This window comes from Alternaria ethzedia (assembly GCF_023757985.1).
Source record: "Alternaria ethzedia strain BMP 0044 chromosome Unknown scaffold_18, whole genome shotgun sequence".
Lineage (NCBI taxonomy): Eukaryota > Fungi > Ascomycota > Dothideomycetes > Pleosporales > Pleosporaceae > Alternaria > Alternaria ethzedia.
In genome coordinates, this window is record NW_026056211.1 from 376,723 (window position 1) to 390,001 (window position 13,279).

The 13,279-nt window shown below is 52.1% G+C and overlaps 2 protein-coding genes across 2 annotated transcripts; both read right to left on the reverse strand.

The window, feature by feature from the left end:
• Positions 1–7,182: 7,182 nt before the first annotated feature.
• J4E87_007044 (uncharacterized protein) lies at positions 7,183–10,758 on the reverse strand (the record flags this gene model as incomplete). The annotated part of the gene is made up of 1 exon (XM_049378641.1): positions 7,183–10,758. The coding sequence occupies one exon, from the start codon at positions 10,756–10,758 to the stop codon at positions 7,183–7,185; it is 3,576 nt and encodes a 1,191-aa protein (XP_049231662.1).
• A 1,061-nt stretch (positions 10,759–11,819) lies between these two features.
• On the reverse strand, positions 11,820–13,049 carry J4E87_007045 (uncharacterized protein; the record flags this gene model as incomplete). Its single annotated transcript, XM_049378642.1, has 1 exon — positions 11,820–13,049. One exon carries the CDS (start codon positions 13,047–13,049, stop codon positions 11,820–11,822), a length of 1,230 nt encoding a protein of 409 aa, XP_049231663.1.
• Positions 13,050–13,279: the final 230 nt, after the last annotated feature.

Here is a 13,279-nt window from a genome sequence, read left to right on the forward strand (position 1 = left end):
TGTGATTGTTGTTGGTGTTCTGCAGAAGAAAAAGTACAGCACGTCCAAGTATATATAGGCAGTGGTGACAAACGACTTAAACATTCGTGAATCTCCGTATGTTACTCCATTTTGGTGACTTTCTCCTCTTGACATCTCGTATGTGACTCTGGGTGTTTGACTCAATACGTGACAATACAAGAGCTCACGAAGAGCTACCCGAACAATGGCTATTGTCTGTGACGCGATTGATCGCCGTCTAAAGCCGTGCAACTCACGTCATGCTATTGAGAGACTAGTATACCCGCTTGTTAGGCACAAACAAGCGATGCGCAGGCCTTCATGCCGTTCGGGCGTATGAACCACAGCTCACATGAAGATCTAAATATTGAAATACTCGCAAACAAAAGTCTCGAGGCAGTGTGCGTATGCAGAACCCGCGCTATATGTGCGTAAATTTAAAGCATTGGGAAGACATGCGCGACTTCCCTAGGATGTGCGACAAGTTTCGATCGAGAGCTAAGAACAGCTACGCAACACAAACATCGAAGAGGGAGAGTCGGGATCGATATTGAAAAGATATGTAGAATGTTCTAGATTACAGTACATGCCAAAAATCAGTAATAACTAGCCAGCTATCTATGCCGCTCCGCAATATCCATTTCGGAACCGCTTGCCTCATCTTAACTCATGAAAAAACCGCTGCATGTCGACCTGTACATATAACACCGCTGAAGAACTTCAAGAATACACAACGCTTAACTATCACGTGCACATCAACCAAAAGCCTGGCTCTGAAGCTCATCCCATACGCCGAACACGCATTCTCATCACTCTCAGAACTTCCGTCCCTTGCCTTTGCCGATGTAGTCTTGCTCTTTATTCTTGTCAAATGACGGTGGACTTGGGATCCGGCCTAATGAACGTGGATCTGGGATCCTCCTTAATATGTTAAAGTCAGGAGGACTGGATGAAACACTAATTGCTCTATCCCTTGTGACGCCAGTATTGCTCGTAGATGATGTTGCTTTCGGCTTCTTGGATACTGGCAATCCTGAGGGTGAATGCGTCGGTGTACGGACCGCACTATTTCCACGTTTCTCGCTAGGTCCTGCACTAGCACTCTGCAATGTGTTATGTGTCTTCAGATTTCCCCGCGCAGGTTGAGTTCCAGAAGGACCTGGTGAAGGCGAGTTTGACGGCATGTCGATAAACTCATTAAACGTTTTCTCTGTTTCTGACATCGGTGAACTGTGATGGCTACCCGAGCGAGATCGTGGAGCTGCCTGGGGACTAGCACCTGGAGTATTGACTGTGTTCCTTGGTGAATCAATTTGGTTCCCCTGGAGATCAACCGGTGCTGTCCTCGTTTTATCTTTGCCATCCTCCCAATTTTGATTTTGAACACGTGGATGAACATAGAAAGTCCCCTCTGAAAGTTGGAGCGGGTGAGGGGGTGGTCCATTCCAGGTGGCAGTGACAGCAGCTATTATGTATGACCTAGATTCTTCAGGCGTCGGATTTCGCACTCTGGTTCCATAGGTGGTAGTAGCGGCTCTTTCTAGATATCCGCCTCCATAGCAGTTTGTGTACGCTGAACAGAATTTCCCCACTGCCGCTTCGGTAATCCAAGGATTTCTAGTTCTAGCCACCATGTTTTTAGCCAGATCACGGCCATGTCTGCTGGCGTCGGAGAGCATAGTCTTGGTGACTGTGATGGGCATCGTAGTGATTGACTAGGTATACGTTGGGATATCTTCGTGTTCGAGTGTTCGAGTGTTCGAGTGTTCGAGTGTGCGAGTGTTCGATTAGGTTGAGGGTATATGAGTAAGCTACTGACCGGCAGTAAATTGCTGAGATGTTGGCAGTGCAGTGTAATGGAAATGTAAGTGTAATAGTTGTCGTTGTTCTGGGGAGAGATACGTGGAGCACAGCGGAATATATATACATGCTGCTACTCTCAGCGAACAAACAGGTTGATCGTATCTGACAGTTCGCCTGTAACATACTGAACACTTGATAATGTAGAGAACCACACATAGCTAGCAGATCAAGCATGTAGTTTGAAGAGCCTAGACTGTGTTGGCACTCGACTTCACCTTATTCACGTGGCACGGTGTCTTGCGTGTGGCAATGTACTGCTTGCAGTGTATGTTTGATTGTAACATGATCGATTGGGAGCTTAAGTGATGATATTGCTCTTCGGCTAATGCTCTACGCAGTGATTGGAAGGGAGTGCTGTTCTTGAAGGGCTACGAGGTATCACAGACAATGGAGATCTGGAGATGTATACGAAGAGTGCACGCAGCGTGTTTGGTGCTTCACATGAAAGCAGAGTTACTCCTTGTTTTCGCGACGTACAGCTTCTGAAGTATGGGTAATGTTGATGCTTGCACATTGAGTGTCATTGGGGGTTTGACTTACCTCCAGGTTAATTCAATGACCAGCGTCAAGTCAAGTCAAACAATGTTTGACTGTGCGCGATCCGATCACAGCTTCTTTAGATACGATCTTCTTCCTTGCACCATGTATCTTCAACCTCCCATCTTGACAGAAAGCCTCTCTTCAGCAGGCAATCACCGAAGCTTTGTCCACATGTCTTTGAAAAGCTGCCCTACAGACTTCCGTTTGCGTGGATCATCAAGACCATTTCCGCCGTTACTAGCTTCTGGAAGTTCAATGATGGGAGTCTTGGCGGTGGTCATACCCGTTGTGGGTGCGGGCTCAAGAGCGTCGCGGTTGCGCGGTGGAAGGTCGAGATTGACATAATCGCCAGTCTGTTCGTTAACCAATACACCATCTGAGGTTGCGCGCAGAGGTCCTTGCGATACGTCTAGTCGTGATGAATACTGGTGGACCGACTCCGGCAGCTTCGGTCGCGATGCTGGGGTGTCTGAGGGCGACATTTTTAATTGTATTACCATGAATTTGGGTGGCTGGGATGTCTGGCTATCGAAAACGTTATCTTGATGAATCGATAAGGTGAGCCACAAAGCGATGGCTGCGCTGCCTCTCCGGAGTGAAAGAAAGCAACCAAGGTTCCGTCACGCCGCATTTGCGCGCTACTTCGATGGATTCTTCTGGAGATATTATTGGGGCCGCGTTTCCTTCTGAACATTGATGCTTAAGTGTTAGTTCTTTAGTGAGGTGGCTGCCCAGGTGTGGTGTAGCGACGTGGTGCTGAAGTCAAGTGGTGACGGCAGGTATGGTACCTAGCCAGTGGACGCGAGGCTGGCAGCTACAAACGCAGTATCGGAACGGCGTCATGTGATGGTGAGACTAAGACTGTAGGTGCATGGTTGATGATAGAGGATCAAAAACCTCCCTCCGCTTAGTGCGTGTGGATTACGTCATCAAACAACTCATTTCGTGCGCACTTCAAAACCGTCACGAAACGCCCGCTGATCTCAACTCAAAGCTCGACATTTCTATTCGCGCCTACAACTGACTCCTACCACAAATATATAAACGCAATATGCCACAGTTCAAGTCACAACATTTGTCCAATGTTCCGCCAGTCCGCCATCCCGAGGTCACTTCCACCGCCGCGTATTCGGCCAACACTGCAAACTCACAATCCCAAAGTCACCGTTCAACCCAGGACACCCGATAGTACTACTAGAGTTAGCAAGCCTCTCGATACTCTCTTCATCTCGAGCAACTCACTTGTACGCTTGTCCATTAGCTATAATATGAGCTTGCGCTCCATTCTTGCAATCCGGCTCCTGGTATAAAAGGCAGTAGCCACCGGGGTCAGGTCCGATAGACTGAGGACGACTCAGAGCAAGACCGATCTCCTTTTGGTAAGAAATGCAGACTGTTTCGTCAGCAGCAGCAGGAGGTGGCCACCACTTGCATGTTTGAGTTGCAGAAGGGGTGAAGTTTGGGCCGGGGCAGATGTAGACGCCGCCAGGTCGGCCTACTTTGACATCGCAGACAGGGGAGTTCGGATCATTGAAGGTGCGCAGGTCGGTGTTACTGCCGCTGAATCCGCCGCCAGTGGCTGGGATTACTTGGACAACGATGGTATCTCTTGTGGGCGTGTTGACGGGGGTCGAAGCGGTGATGGCAAAGAAGATGCTGGTTAGGTATGTAGGGCAGATGTTCAGCATATCGATCAGTTGGGTTCGGGTTTAGACAGCAAGAAGGATGCCTATTCTTGAGGTAGCAGCGGCTCTTGTTGGTTGCTGGCACAATTGTGTGGAGGAGGTGGGAAGAGACTGACGCGGACGCAGAACCCTAATATATCCTCCCCGGGCGGCGAAGATGTGATGGTTTCCCGTTACATTGGCGTCCTTCTTTTCAATAATGACTGCGACATGAACAGCACGATGCGTCCCTTCCAGCCCACTCCATCACACCCGAGCTTCACAACGCCCTATCAAAGCGCCGAGCAAAGTCGAGATTCCTGCCATTGAATGTGGTACTGAACAGCACTGTACGATGCAAAAAGCAGACATAAATAGACCTGACAGCATACTTCTCCCTTCCTTCATCGTTACACGTAACATCAATCACACAAGAACTCACGCATCAACATAGCACGACGCCCATATAATTAGAAACAAACAACACGAATTCGCATTCCTCTCACACCACAATGCACCCACTCACCCTCTTCCCCCTCATCATCACCGCAGCAACGGCTCTCCCCTTCGCCGTCAGCTCCCACCCGGACGACACGTCCAGCCAAGACCAACCAGACTGTAAACCCGGAGCCGAAGGCACCATAGCCGGTGTAACCTACTGCCTTTCCACAAACTTCAACGGGCCCTGCGAATGGCACGCCTACTACCCCGACCGAGACTTGTGTCTAGCTTTCGACGCAAACCCAGAAAGGCGCCCCCTTTCCATCCGCCCTCAGCACGGTGGGTACTGTGAGTTGTTCAAGGACAACAAATGTGGGGGTGATCCGGTCAGCATCTGGAAGGATAATACGAAGACGAAGTTGGAGTGCCCCGGTATGAGTGATGCTGGGAAGCCGGATTGGTTTAGTAGTATGAGATGTAGGACGGAGAACGAGGGGACGGAGAACGAGGGGACGCAGAACTCGGATGGATCTAGTGGAGGGGAATACCAGGGTAGTGGGGGTGATAATTATCCTGGGAGGATCCCGCGCAGGTAGGTTTAGGTGGGCATTCGGGGCTGTTTATGGAAGCAGGAGGTAGATGGGAAGTTTAGAACGCGGTGCTTACATGCCAGGTTGGGCTTAGTTGACGTTTAGATCGTCTACTTGTGTTACGTTCGTATGAAATGGAACACTGAATTGATATATTCCCTGATATACATGTTGTATACAAATTATGAATGCAGTCCTAAAGAAGTAGTACCAAACGCATCAAAGATATAAACACCGCAGATAGCTAAGCCAGTATCCACTAGCTTCAACTCAATGCCAAACCAATAACAATCCATCTATCTGCATCCAACCAATCCATACAAACCCGCTCCCACCATCAAAGAAAGCAAAAATAAGAACCTAACACGCCGTAAGAAAAAAAGAAAACCCCCCCACACCACCGTCTAATCCTTCCTACACTTCATACTCTTAAACCAAACCGGGTTCCCCACAGCCGACAAGCCCGGACACTGAATCGGCTCCGCCCCCTTCCCCTCCCAAATCTCTACTGCATCCTCATCCTTGCAGTTCATCTCTTTATACAACCTGCAATGGCCGCCTGACCAACAAATCCCAAAAATCAGCAAATGTCCATAATTCGAGATGCAGATATTGTCTAGGTAAAATAACTTACCCATATCGGGACCGATGGAGCGAGGTCTATCTTTGTATTCGCCGAAATTCTCGCACCACGGCTCTTGCTCAAACACACGCGAGTGGCACTCCTTTGTAAAGCTGGGCCACAGGCACCATTTTACGCTGGGGTTTTGCGGTGGCGTGGAGCAGAATTCGGGGGATTGGGAGGGCGCGAGGTATGGGCTTACTCCATGGTGGTTTTGGGGTATGAGGGGCATGGCCGAGGTGAAAGTGAGGCCGATGAGGAGAGTGGGAAGTGTGAAGAAGTGCATTATGAGGTAGTGTGTTGGAAACTCGACGTGTTAATCTAGGATGCTTGTCTAGGTCGAGGAGGTGCTGATTGAAAGTTCGGAATCTTTATTTGCTTCGTGTTCTGACGTGGTAGATGTTGTGTTGATATGGATCAGTAAAGAGGGGGGTCTATCTTGTATTTATAGACGCACCACATGAATGTTTCGTTCGCATCATATGCCTACGACAAGTCGAAGATTTCACATCAAGAAACTTCGACATAGCCTCGATTATGGAATAGACACTCCGTGCAGGGTTGAATGGACTATTCGATTCAACAACACGTGAAGATATCCACTGATATGAGCATCGGTTCCATTCTTCCTACATCACCTTCCAGGGCTGGCAATGCGATGATGCAGACTGACGCGCCGTTCAAAACTCCCGCACGACTAACTACCCAAACGACGAGACACTCTCTTGAACGAAAGCTGGCGCATTCACCAGAGCAGTCGAGAAATTAGATGCTTACAGGACTACGGTGCGAGACTTGCAGAATGTGCATATCATGCCAATCACAAGATTCCAGAGATTGAAGATATGTTCATCTCCATAACCTACGCCTATTAAACAAAAATGGAAGGGAATGCAAGACGTCAATTCTTCCCACACAGCGCGACTCGCCCACCCACTATCCTCCCATCCTCCCATCCTCCCATCCTCCTATCCTCCTATCCTCCTATCCTCTTTCTACCTCTTTCTCCCTCTCCCCCACGCCCTTTGACACTCCAGCTACCAACCACCCAACCACCCAACCACCCAAATACACCAACATCTCCCCATGCCCCTCTCTCCACCTTCCGATTTTCCACTTACCTTGCTATCGCAATCAGTGAAGCAGAACAGCGCAGCACATCACCCGCAGACTAGAATTGACGTATCGACGTCTTTGAACAAAGTAAACACAAATGGTATTATCGTAAGCCGAAGCCGGATCTCCTACTTATCTCCTCTCCATCTCCCTCTTCTTTTCTCCTTTCCTCCTTCCAATCTCTAGTACACAGGAAACAAGAGTCGAGTCGAGACAAAAGAAACAAGGTATACACAGCATCAACTGAACTTTGAAAACAAGGAGAAAAGAATACACACACACCCAACCTCACAACTTCACCCTCTCCCTTACCCGTCTCTTCCCCCCTTCAAGCTTCAACCCCATACTAATAAGGCGCCCGTCCCACTCCACCCCCCGTCCCCACACTCTCCACCACACTGCCCCCCACACTCCCATCATCCTCCTCATCCCCATCCTCAACCCCAATACTATCCAAAAAGCCCGTAAAATCCGGTTTACTTCCACCGCCCACCATACCCTTCGCCTCACTCCCCCTTCTGCGCTCACCACTCCTACCCCTACTAACCCCACTCTTCACACTCCTACTACGCCCAGCCTTGCTTCCATTCGGCGCGGTTTTGGGTCTCGTCGCGAAATCGCGGGTGTCGCTTTGACTGTTTTGACCATGGCCGTGGCCGTTTGGTGAAGTGCGGAGTTCTTCTGGGATGGGAGGGACAGGGGGGAGGTTTGTCATTGTGTAGGTACCTTGCCCCGCGTTCGCAGAACCAGCGCCGTTATTATTATTGCTGTTGGTGTTCGTGTTAAAGTTCATTCCCGTAGTCATTTCCGGGCGAGGCGTAAGCGTCGCAGCAGGCGTAGTCGGAGACTCAGGATTCTGAAGTTGATGTTGGGACTCGGTGGTAGGAGGGTGTGTTGTTATGAAACTCGCATCCGAAAGGGAGTGTACGCTGACGAGCGAGTCGGAGGCGGAAGAGGCGTGGTCAGAAGAAGACTTGCGGTGCCGGTGTGAGGGGGCGCGGTGCGAGTAGCCTGTTCGAGGGGCGCCGCCGCCGGATGTGGAGAGTGCGCGGCGGAGATCGTCGACGCGGACTGTGGAGCGGAGGGAGGAGGAGCTGTTAGGTGTGTCGCCTGGACTGCGGCTTCGGTTTGGTGAGGAGAGACGGCCTACCAGACCATAGGCTGCAGATGGGGGTCTGCTGTGTGCGCGTCGCGGGCTTTGGGCGGGCGAGCTACCATTACTGTCAAGGTTGCCGTTGGGGATGTTGACACCGAGGAAGTTGTTCTTCTGCGTGGCGGCAGTGTAATGTGTGCCTGTCTTGGAACCAGAGATTGAAGCAGATGACGAATCCTTCGTGTGAGAAGACAAGCAGTCTTCGCGACTCCAGTTCGCCAAAAGGTCTTCTCGGACCTTGAACGAAAGTTCCGGTGCACTCTGCTGGCTCACAGGTTGTGTCGGTTGATGAATGGTGGGAATAGATGCAGACGCCCCACGACCAGGTGATCCCGGCGGCGATGAAGGCGGCGAGTATAGGGAAGTCGAATAACCTTCCGATATCTTCTCGACCAATGCCTCGCGGTTGTCAAAAGGCTTAAGCGCTTCGTTCTCCACGATCTCTGACGGAATAGCGACAGGTGTGGGGTGAGGCGTTTCTATCAGCTCAATCGGCATTGGCGGGACGCGTATGCTCTTCATCCAAAGACCCTTGCTGCTTCTGCGCGTGATCTCATTGTGGAGGGCGCGACCGACAGAAGAAACCTCAAAGTCCAAGGTCATGCTGAGTGCCCAGAGGTATCCGTGTACCAAGCTTCCCAGGCGCAGCTTAGCGCCGGGATCTTCGATGGTAACAATGTCCTCTTGCAGTCGCATGATCATTGGCAGCCCGCTCCTCGCTGCATTCACTCCGAGCCTGTTCACCAGAGTAGTGAGCAGTAGATGGAGGAGCAAGTAGTCCGCCTCGGAGTCGACATAGTGGAGCGCGTTCTCGTATACCGCCAGATGGAGCAATGGCAAAAACGTGTCCCTACCACGTTTCGACACCCTCTCCCTGTTCGAAGCATTCGAGACCGCACGTCTAGCCAGCGCGTTCTTTTCATTCTCCTTCTCCTTCCGCCTGTAGTTGTCCACAATCTTCAAATCTTCCTTGTCCTTTTCTGTGTTCAGCCAGGTGATCAGCGCATCGACGTATGCTTTCCGGACTTGACCACTCGGATCGCGCAGAAGCCACTGTGTGCCTTCCCAAACACTCACGCCGACCTTGCTCCGCGACACGGAAGCTGATGAGCCATCTGGTCTCCGTGTGTTGGCGGTCTTGATGATGGCCTTGACAGCATCGAGAGCAGTAATGCGTGCTGTTTCGAAGGAAAAGAACCGATCCACATGCGTCTTCTCCTGCATACTGATGGAATCAGCTACAGCATCTATCGCACCTTCGGGGTTCTGTATCGCTTCGGTGGTGGAGGAAACGCTCGAAAGCCGCGAAGGCTTGAGTCGGCTCAGTATCGCTTCCACCATATCGGATATCTGATCGGTGTAGTATACATGCGTCGCGAGATCCGCCATGCATCTCTGCACTGTATCTAGAAGCTGCATCCTAGCATCAGAAGGCTTCTTAACGACTTCCATAACGACACTATCCAGATTGGCCGTCGACGATTCATTGCTACCCTCCTTCTCCGATACGACAGACGTTGTCTGCTGATGATGCGGTACGATGTTTGACCCGGGTCCGCCAAGTTGGAGGAGTAGCAATGAGTGAGAAATAAGCCCGACCAGAACATCCATGACACTCAGTCCGATGAAGTTGATCGTCGAGGCTAGAAGGTAGTCGATGATCGTCGCAAGAGTCAGCTGCCGTTCGAGGTCATCTTCTACGATTGGACTGCGGACCAGGGCTTCCACTGCGCCTACTAGGATGGTGTATCGGTCTTGTACGGGGACCCATGCGCAGATCATGGCCATAAGTGTAGTCGCCCAATGGCTGCTTTCGTTCGGTGCAGCTTCTTGCAGGCTCTTGACATGCGATCCGATGAACTTGAGCACAGCGGACGTCGCGAGCCGGAGCTGTCCTCTGTTCACACCCTGGAATATGCTCCTCAGGGCCTGGAGCGCGAGTACTCCCACCTCCTCTTCCGCAAGCTTATCCGCATCCTCCGTTGTACCAGATGCCGCAATCGGGTCGCCGTCGTCGTCGTCAGTCCGCGCGGTGGACACACTCTGCCGCCGTCGCAATGCCAGCTCCTTCTCATGTTCGCCCTTGGTAGCTTCCCGCGTCTCCAACCGCTTGAGATACGCGCCGCTCTCCGAGTGTATGTTGAGGAGTATGACTGGTATGACAGCGCCCAGTTGACGCCCGGTCTCAGACCCCAGTGACTCAGACGAGGCAATGGCCTTCAGCGCCTGCAGCCCAGCCTTCCGGTATCTGATCGCGACCGGCCAGCTGACTGGTGCCTTGCCCGTCTTGACCGTCTCCTTGGACGCGAATTGGGCGTATAGTTGTACAATCTCCTCGTACTTCTTGATGTAGTCCTGGTCGGCTGCGAGGGCGGCGGGGTCTTGATGCGCGCATAGAGCTTCGAAGGTCGGCACTGACTCCTCGACCATAGTAACGTCGTTGGAATTGAGAATTGTGCGCAGGATATGCAGGACAGCGGTGGCATAGAGGGGGAGGTCGCGCGGGCACTTCTCAATCAGCGCCTTGATGATCTGCATCGTGACCTGCACATTGCCCGTCCGGACCTTCCACACATCCTTGGTCGCCCGCTTGTCCAGAAAGTCGACGACCTTTTGCAGCTTACTGCGGCGCGTGCTGGCGTAGAAGAGCAGGTAGCTCAACTCGCTCGAATTGGCCTTGGCCTCGGCATCGCTCTTCTGCACCTTGGGGTAGCATTTTAGGACCAGGACCTGGTGCTTGGGGCGACACGCCTGCCGCGCTGCGTTCATCGAGGCTCAGGGTGGTGACGTTGCAGGTTCGATCGAGGTAAGCGGCAGCGATTGACTGGGATACGGAATGCGAACGCGAAAAAGTTGTTGGCGGCAGCGGCGGCGGCGATGACGAACGGCGGGGGAGGTTTGGGCGAGGGATGGATTAGGATAGTTGGAAGTGGAATCAATGGGCGGCGGGAGGACTCAGGGTCGCGGCATTATTCGTGCAGCAACAGTTGTTCACTAGCCCCAGGCATGTGCGTGCAACGGACGATCGCGGGTCAGGGAGCAGACTAGGGGCATCTCCACCTCCGGACCTGCGCCTACACAACAGCCATTTGCAAGTAGCACCAAAGCTATGATAGTTTGATTGAACTACCTGGAGCATAGACAACGAGGCTGCTCTTGACCTCCTCCTCCACCCCACCTCCTTCCCGCCGCCTCCCCTCCGCCTCCCCCACCTACCCTGCGCCATTATTCGCGCGGCAGGTCGTTGACTAGCACGCATGCATGTGCAACGGACGGTCGCGGAATAAGGAGTGGCTTGGGTGGATAAACATGATCGGCCGTATCCATGTCCGGCCCAGAGATGTGGTCACTGCCCAATGTTGCCTGCCAAGCCGTCACCAACACCAACATCAAGCATCGTCGTACGCAGGAGTCTAGTGAAACGAACTAATTGTTGGAGATTCGAAACGCGTACATTGCTTTTGTACCACTACACAGCCAGAACCCCTAATTTTATTTTCTGCTAATAGCTTGATGGTATATTCTACACAGAGGTTCTTGGAGATGCGATACTTCTCTCTTTTGTAGAGTATCTTCTCGCGTATAAATTATATAAAATGCGGGAGGTGTAGTTAGCTTGTCGTCTCTAGATCGCCTCTAGATTATCGCTGTACTACAGTACATTCTACACAGAGGCGAGTACTTCTACATAACCACAATTCTCCAAAGTAGTACTGTTGTAAACTTTGAGGACTGCGATAATCTCCCCCTTCCCAAGGCTGTTATAGTACATTGGAACACGTCCACAACCTCCCACACACCCTCACCCCCATCTCTAAATCTCCCACCCCTTAGTATTTAGGACTATTCTTATTCCCAATATACCCCCTCTGCTCCCACCTCTGCCCCTCACCCCTCTTATCCCTCCGATCATCCAGCCTCCTTATCGGCAACCCCGCATCCGGATCCGGCACCAAAAACCCATCCGTCTCCTCATCCCTCTTAAGCCACTTCTTCTCCTCGCCACTCAGCACCCTCTTCCCGCCCTTCCCATGCTTCGCCCTCGCCTGCTCCCTCGGCAACCCCGTATTAATACTATAATCCTCCAGCCCCTGATTCCGCAGCTGCTGCCGCATAATCCTAGGCAACATGGCCTGGTTCCCCGATTGAATGGACGAGGTCACAGAGTCCTTGATGCGGAAGAGGCGTTTGTCGAGGTTGATGGCTGGTTCTGCTTTGTGGCCTGCGACGGCGACCCATTGGACGAGGCGGCCGTCGGACACGGGGTTGATGAGGTAGCGCGTGTCTTCTGGCATGCTTTTCATGATGATTTCGGGGCGGAGGTGCGGGAAGTGCGTGTGCATCCATAGCCAGCGCTCTGGTCCTGCGGGCTTGATGCGCTCTTCTTTCAGGAGCATCTTGCCCTGCAGGCGCAGCCGGAATTCGACCGCGTGCCCGGCTTCGATGAACTGGTAGGCGCGGTCCATGCACATTCTGAAGTATTCGACGGGGCTGGACTCGTTGAGGATGATGTTTTTCAGGCCGCCGATTTGTTTGCCTTTTTGCCCCGCCGTCTTTGGGGCTTTGTATGTGTGCGCGTTGTGGAGGGCGAACTCCTTCAACTCTTCGGGTATTGGCCGCTCTGGGTCGTCGATGTGTGATTTTGCCATTCCTTTCTTGACCTCGCCGAGGCAGTAGAGCATTTTCCCCGGTCTGACATGTTGTGTGAGGAGTTCTTCGAAGGAGGCGCTCTCCGCTATTACGGACAGCTTCTTAGCCTTCTTGTCTGTCTGCCATAATTTGACTCGGTGCTCTACACTTCGCAGTGGCGCGAGAAATTCAATCTCCCACGCGCTAAAGTTGAGAACTTTGTGCTGTCCGAGGACTGTCTTGGCCTTGGCCGTTTTGTAGAGGTTGAGCGCGCGGCGCTGCTCGAGGCGCCGGGCAGGACAGGCGGGGCGCGGTACGTGAGGGGCGCATTGCGGGCGGTAGAGTGTATGGAGGGCGCGTATTGGGATTCGTACGGGCGGTAGAAGGAGCGACCGGAATTCGACAGTGGGTATGCGCATTCTGGGTGCCATGGTGGCGCGTTGAGAGTTTGTATAGACCCTGTGCGAGACGAAAGACGCGACACCTGACTCGCGCCGCGCTATGATTTTTTGGTTCATGACGTCGCAGCAACAATCACTTGGCATGCCGAAACTCACGCATTTCTAAGTACTACCTAGGTAAAGTCTCGTCTGCTTTGTCATGAGTTATCGAGCAACGCCATGATGGAGAGCCGATTCTATATTTCACAACTATATCTACG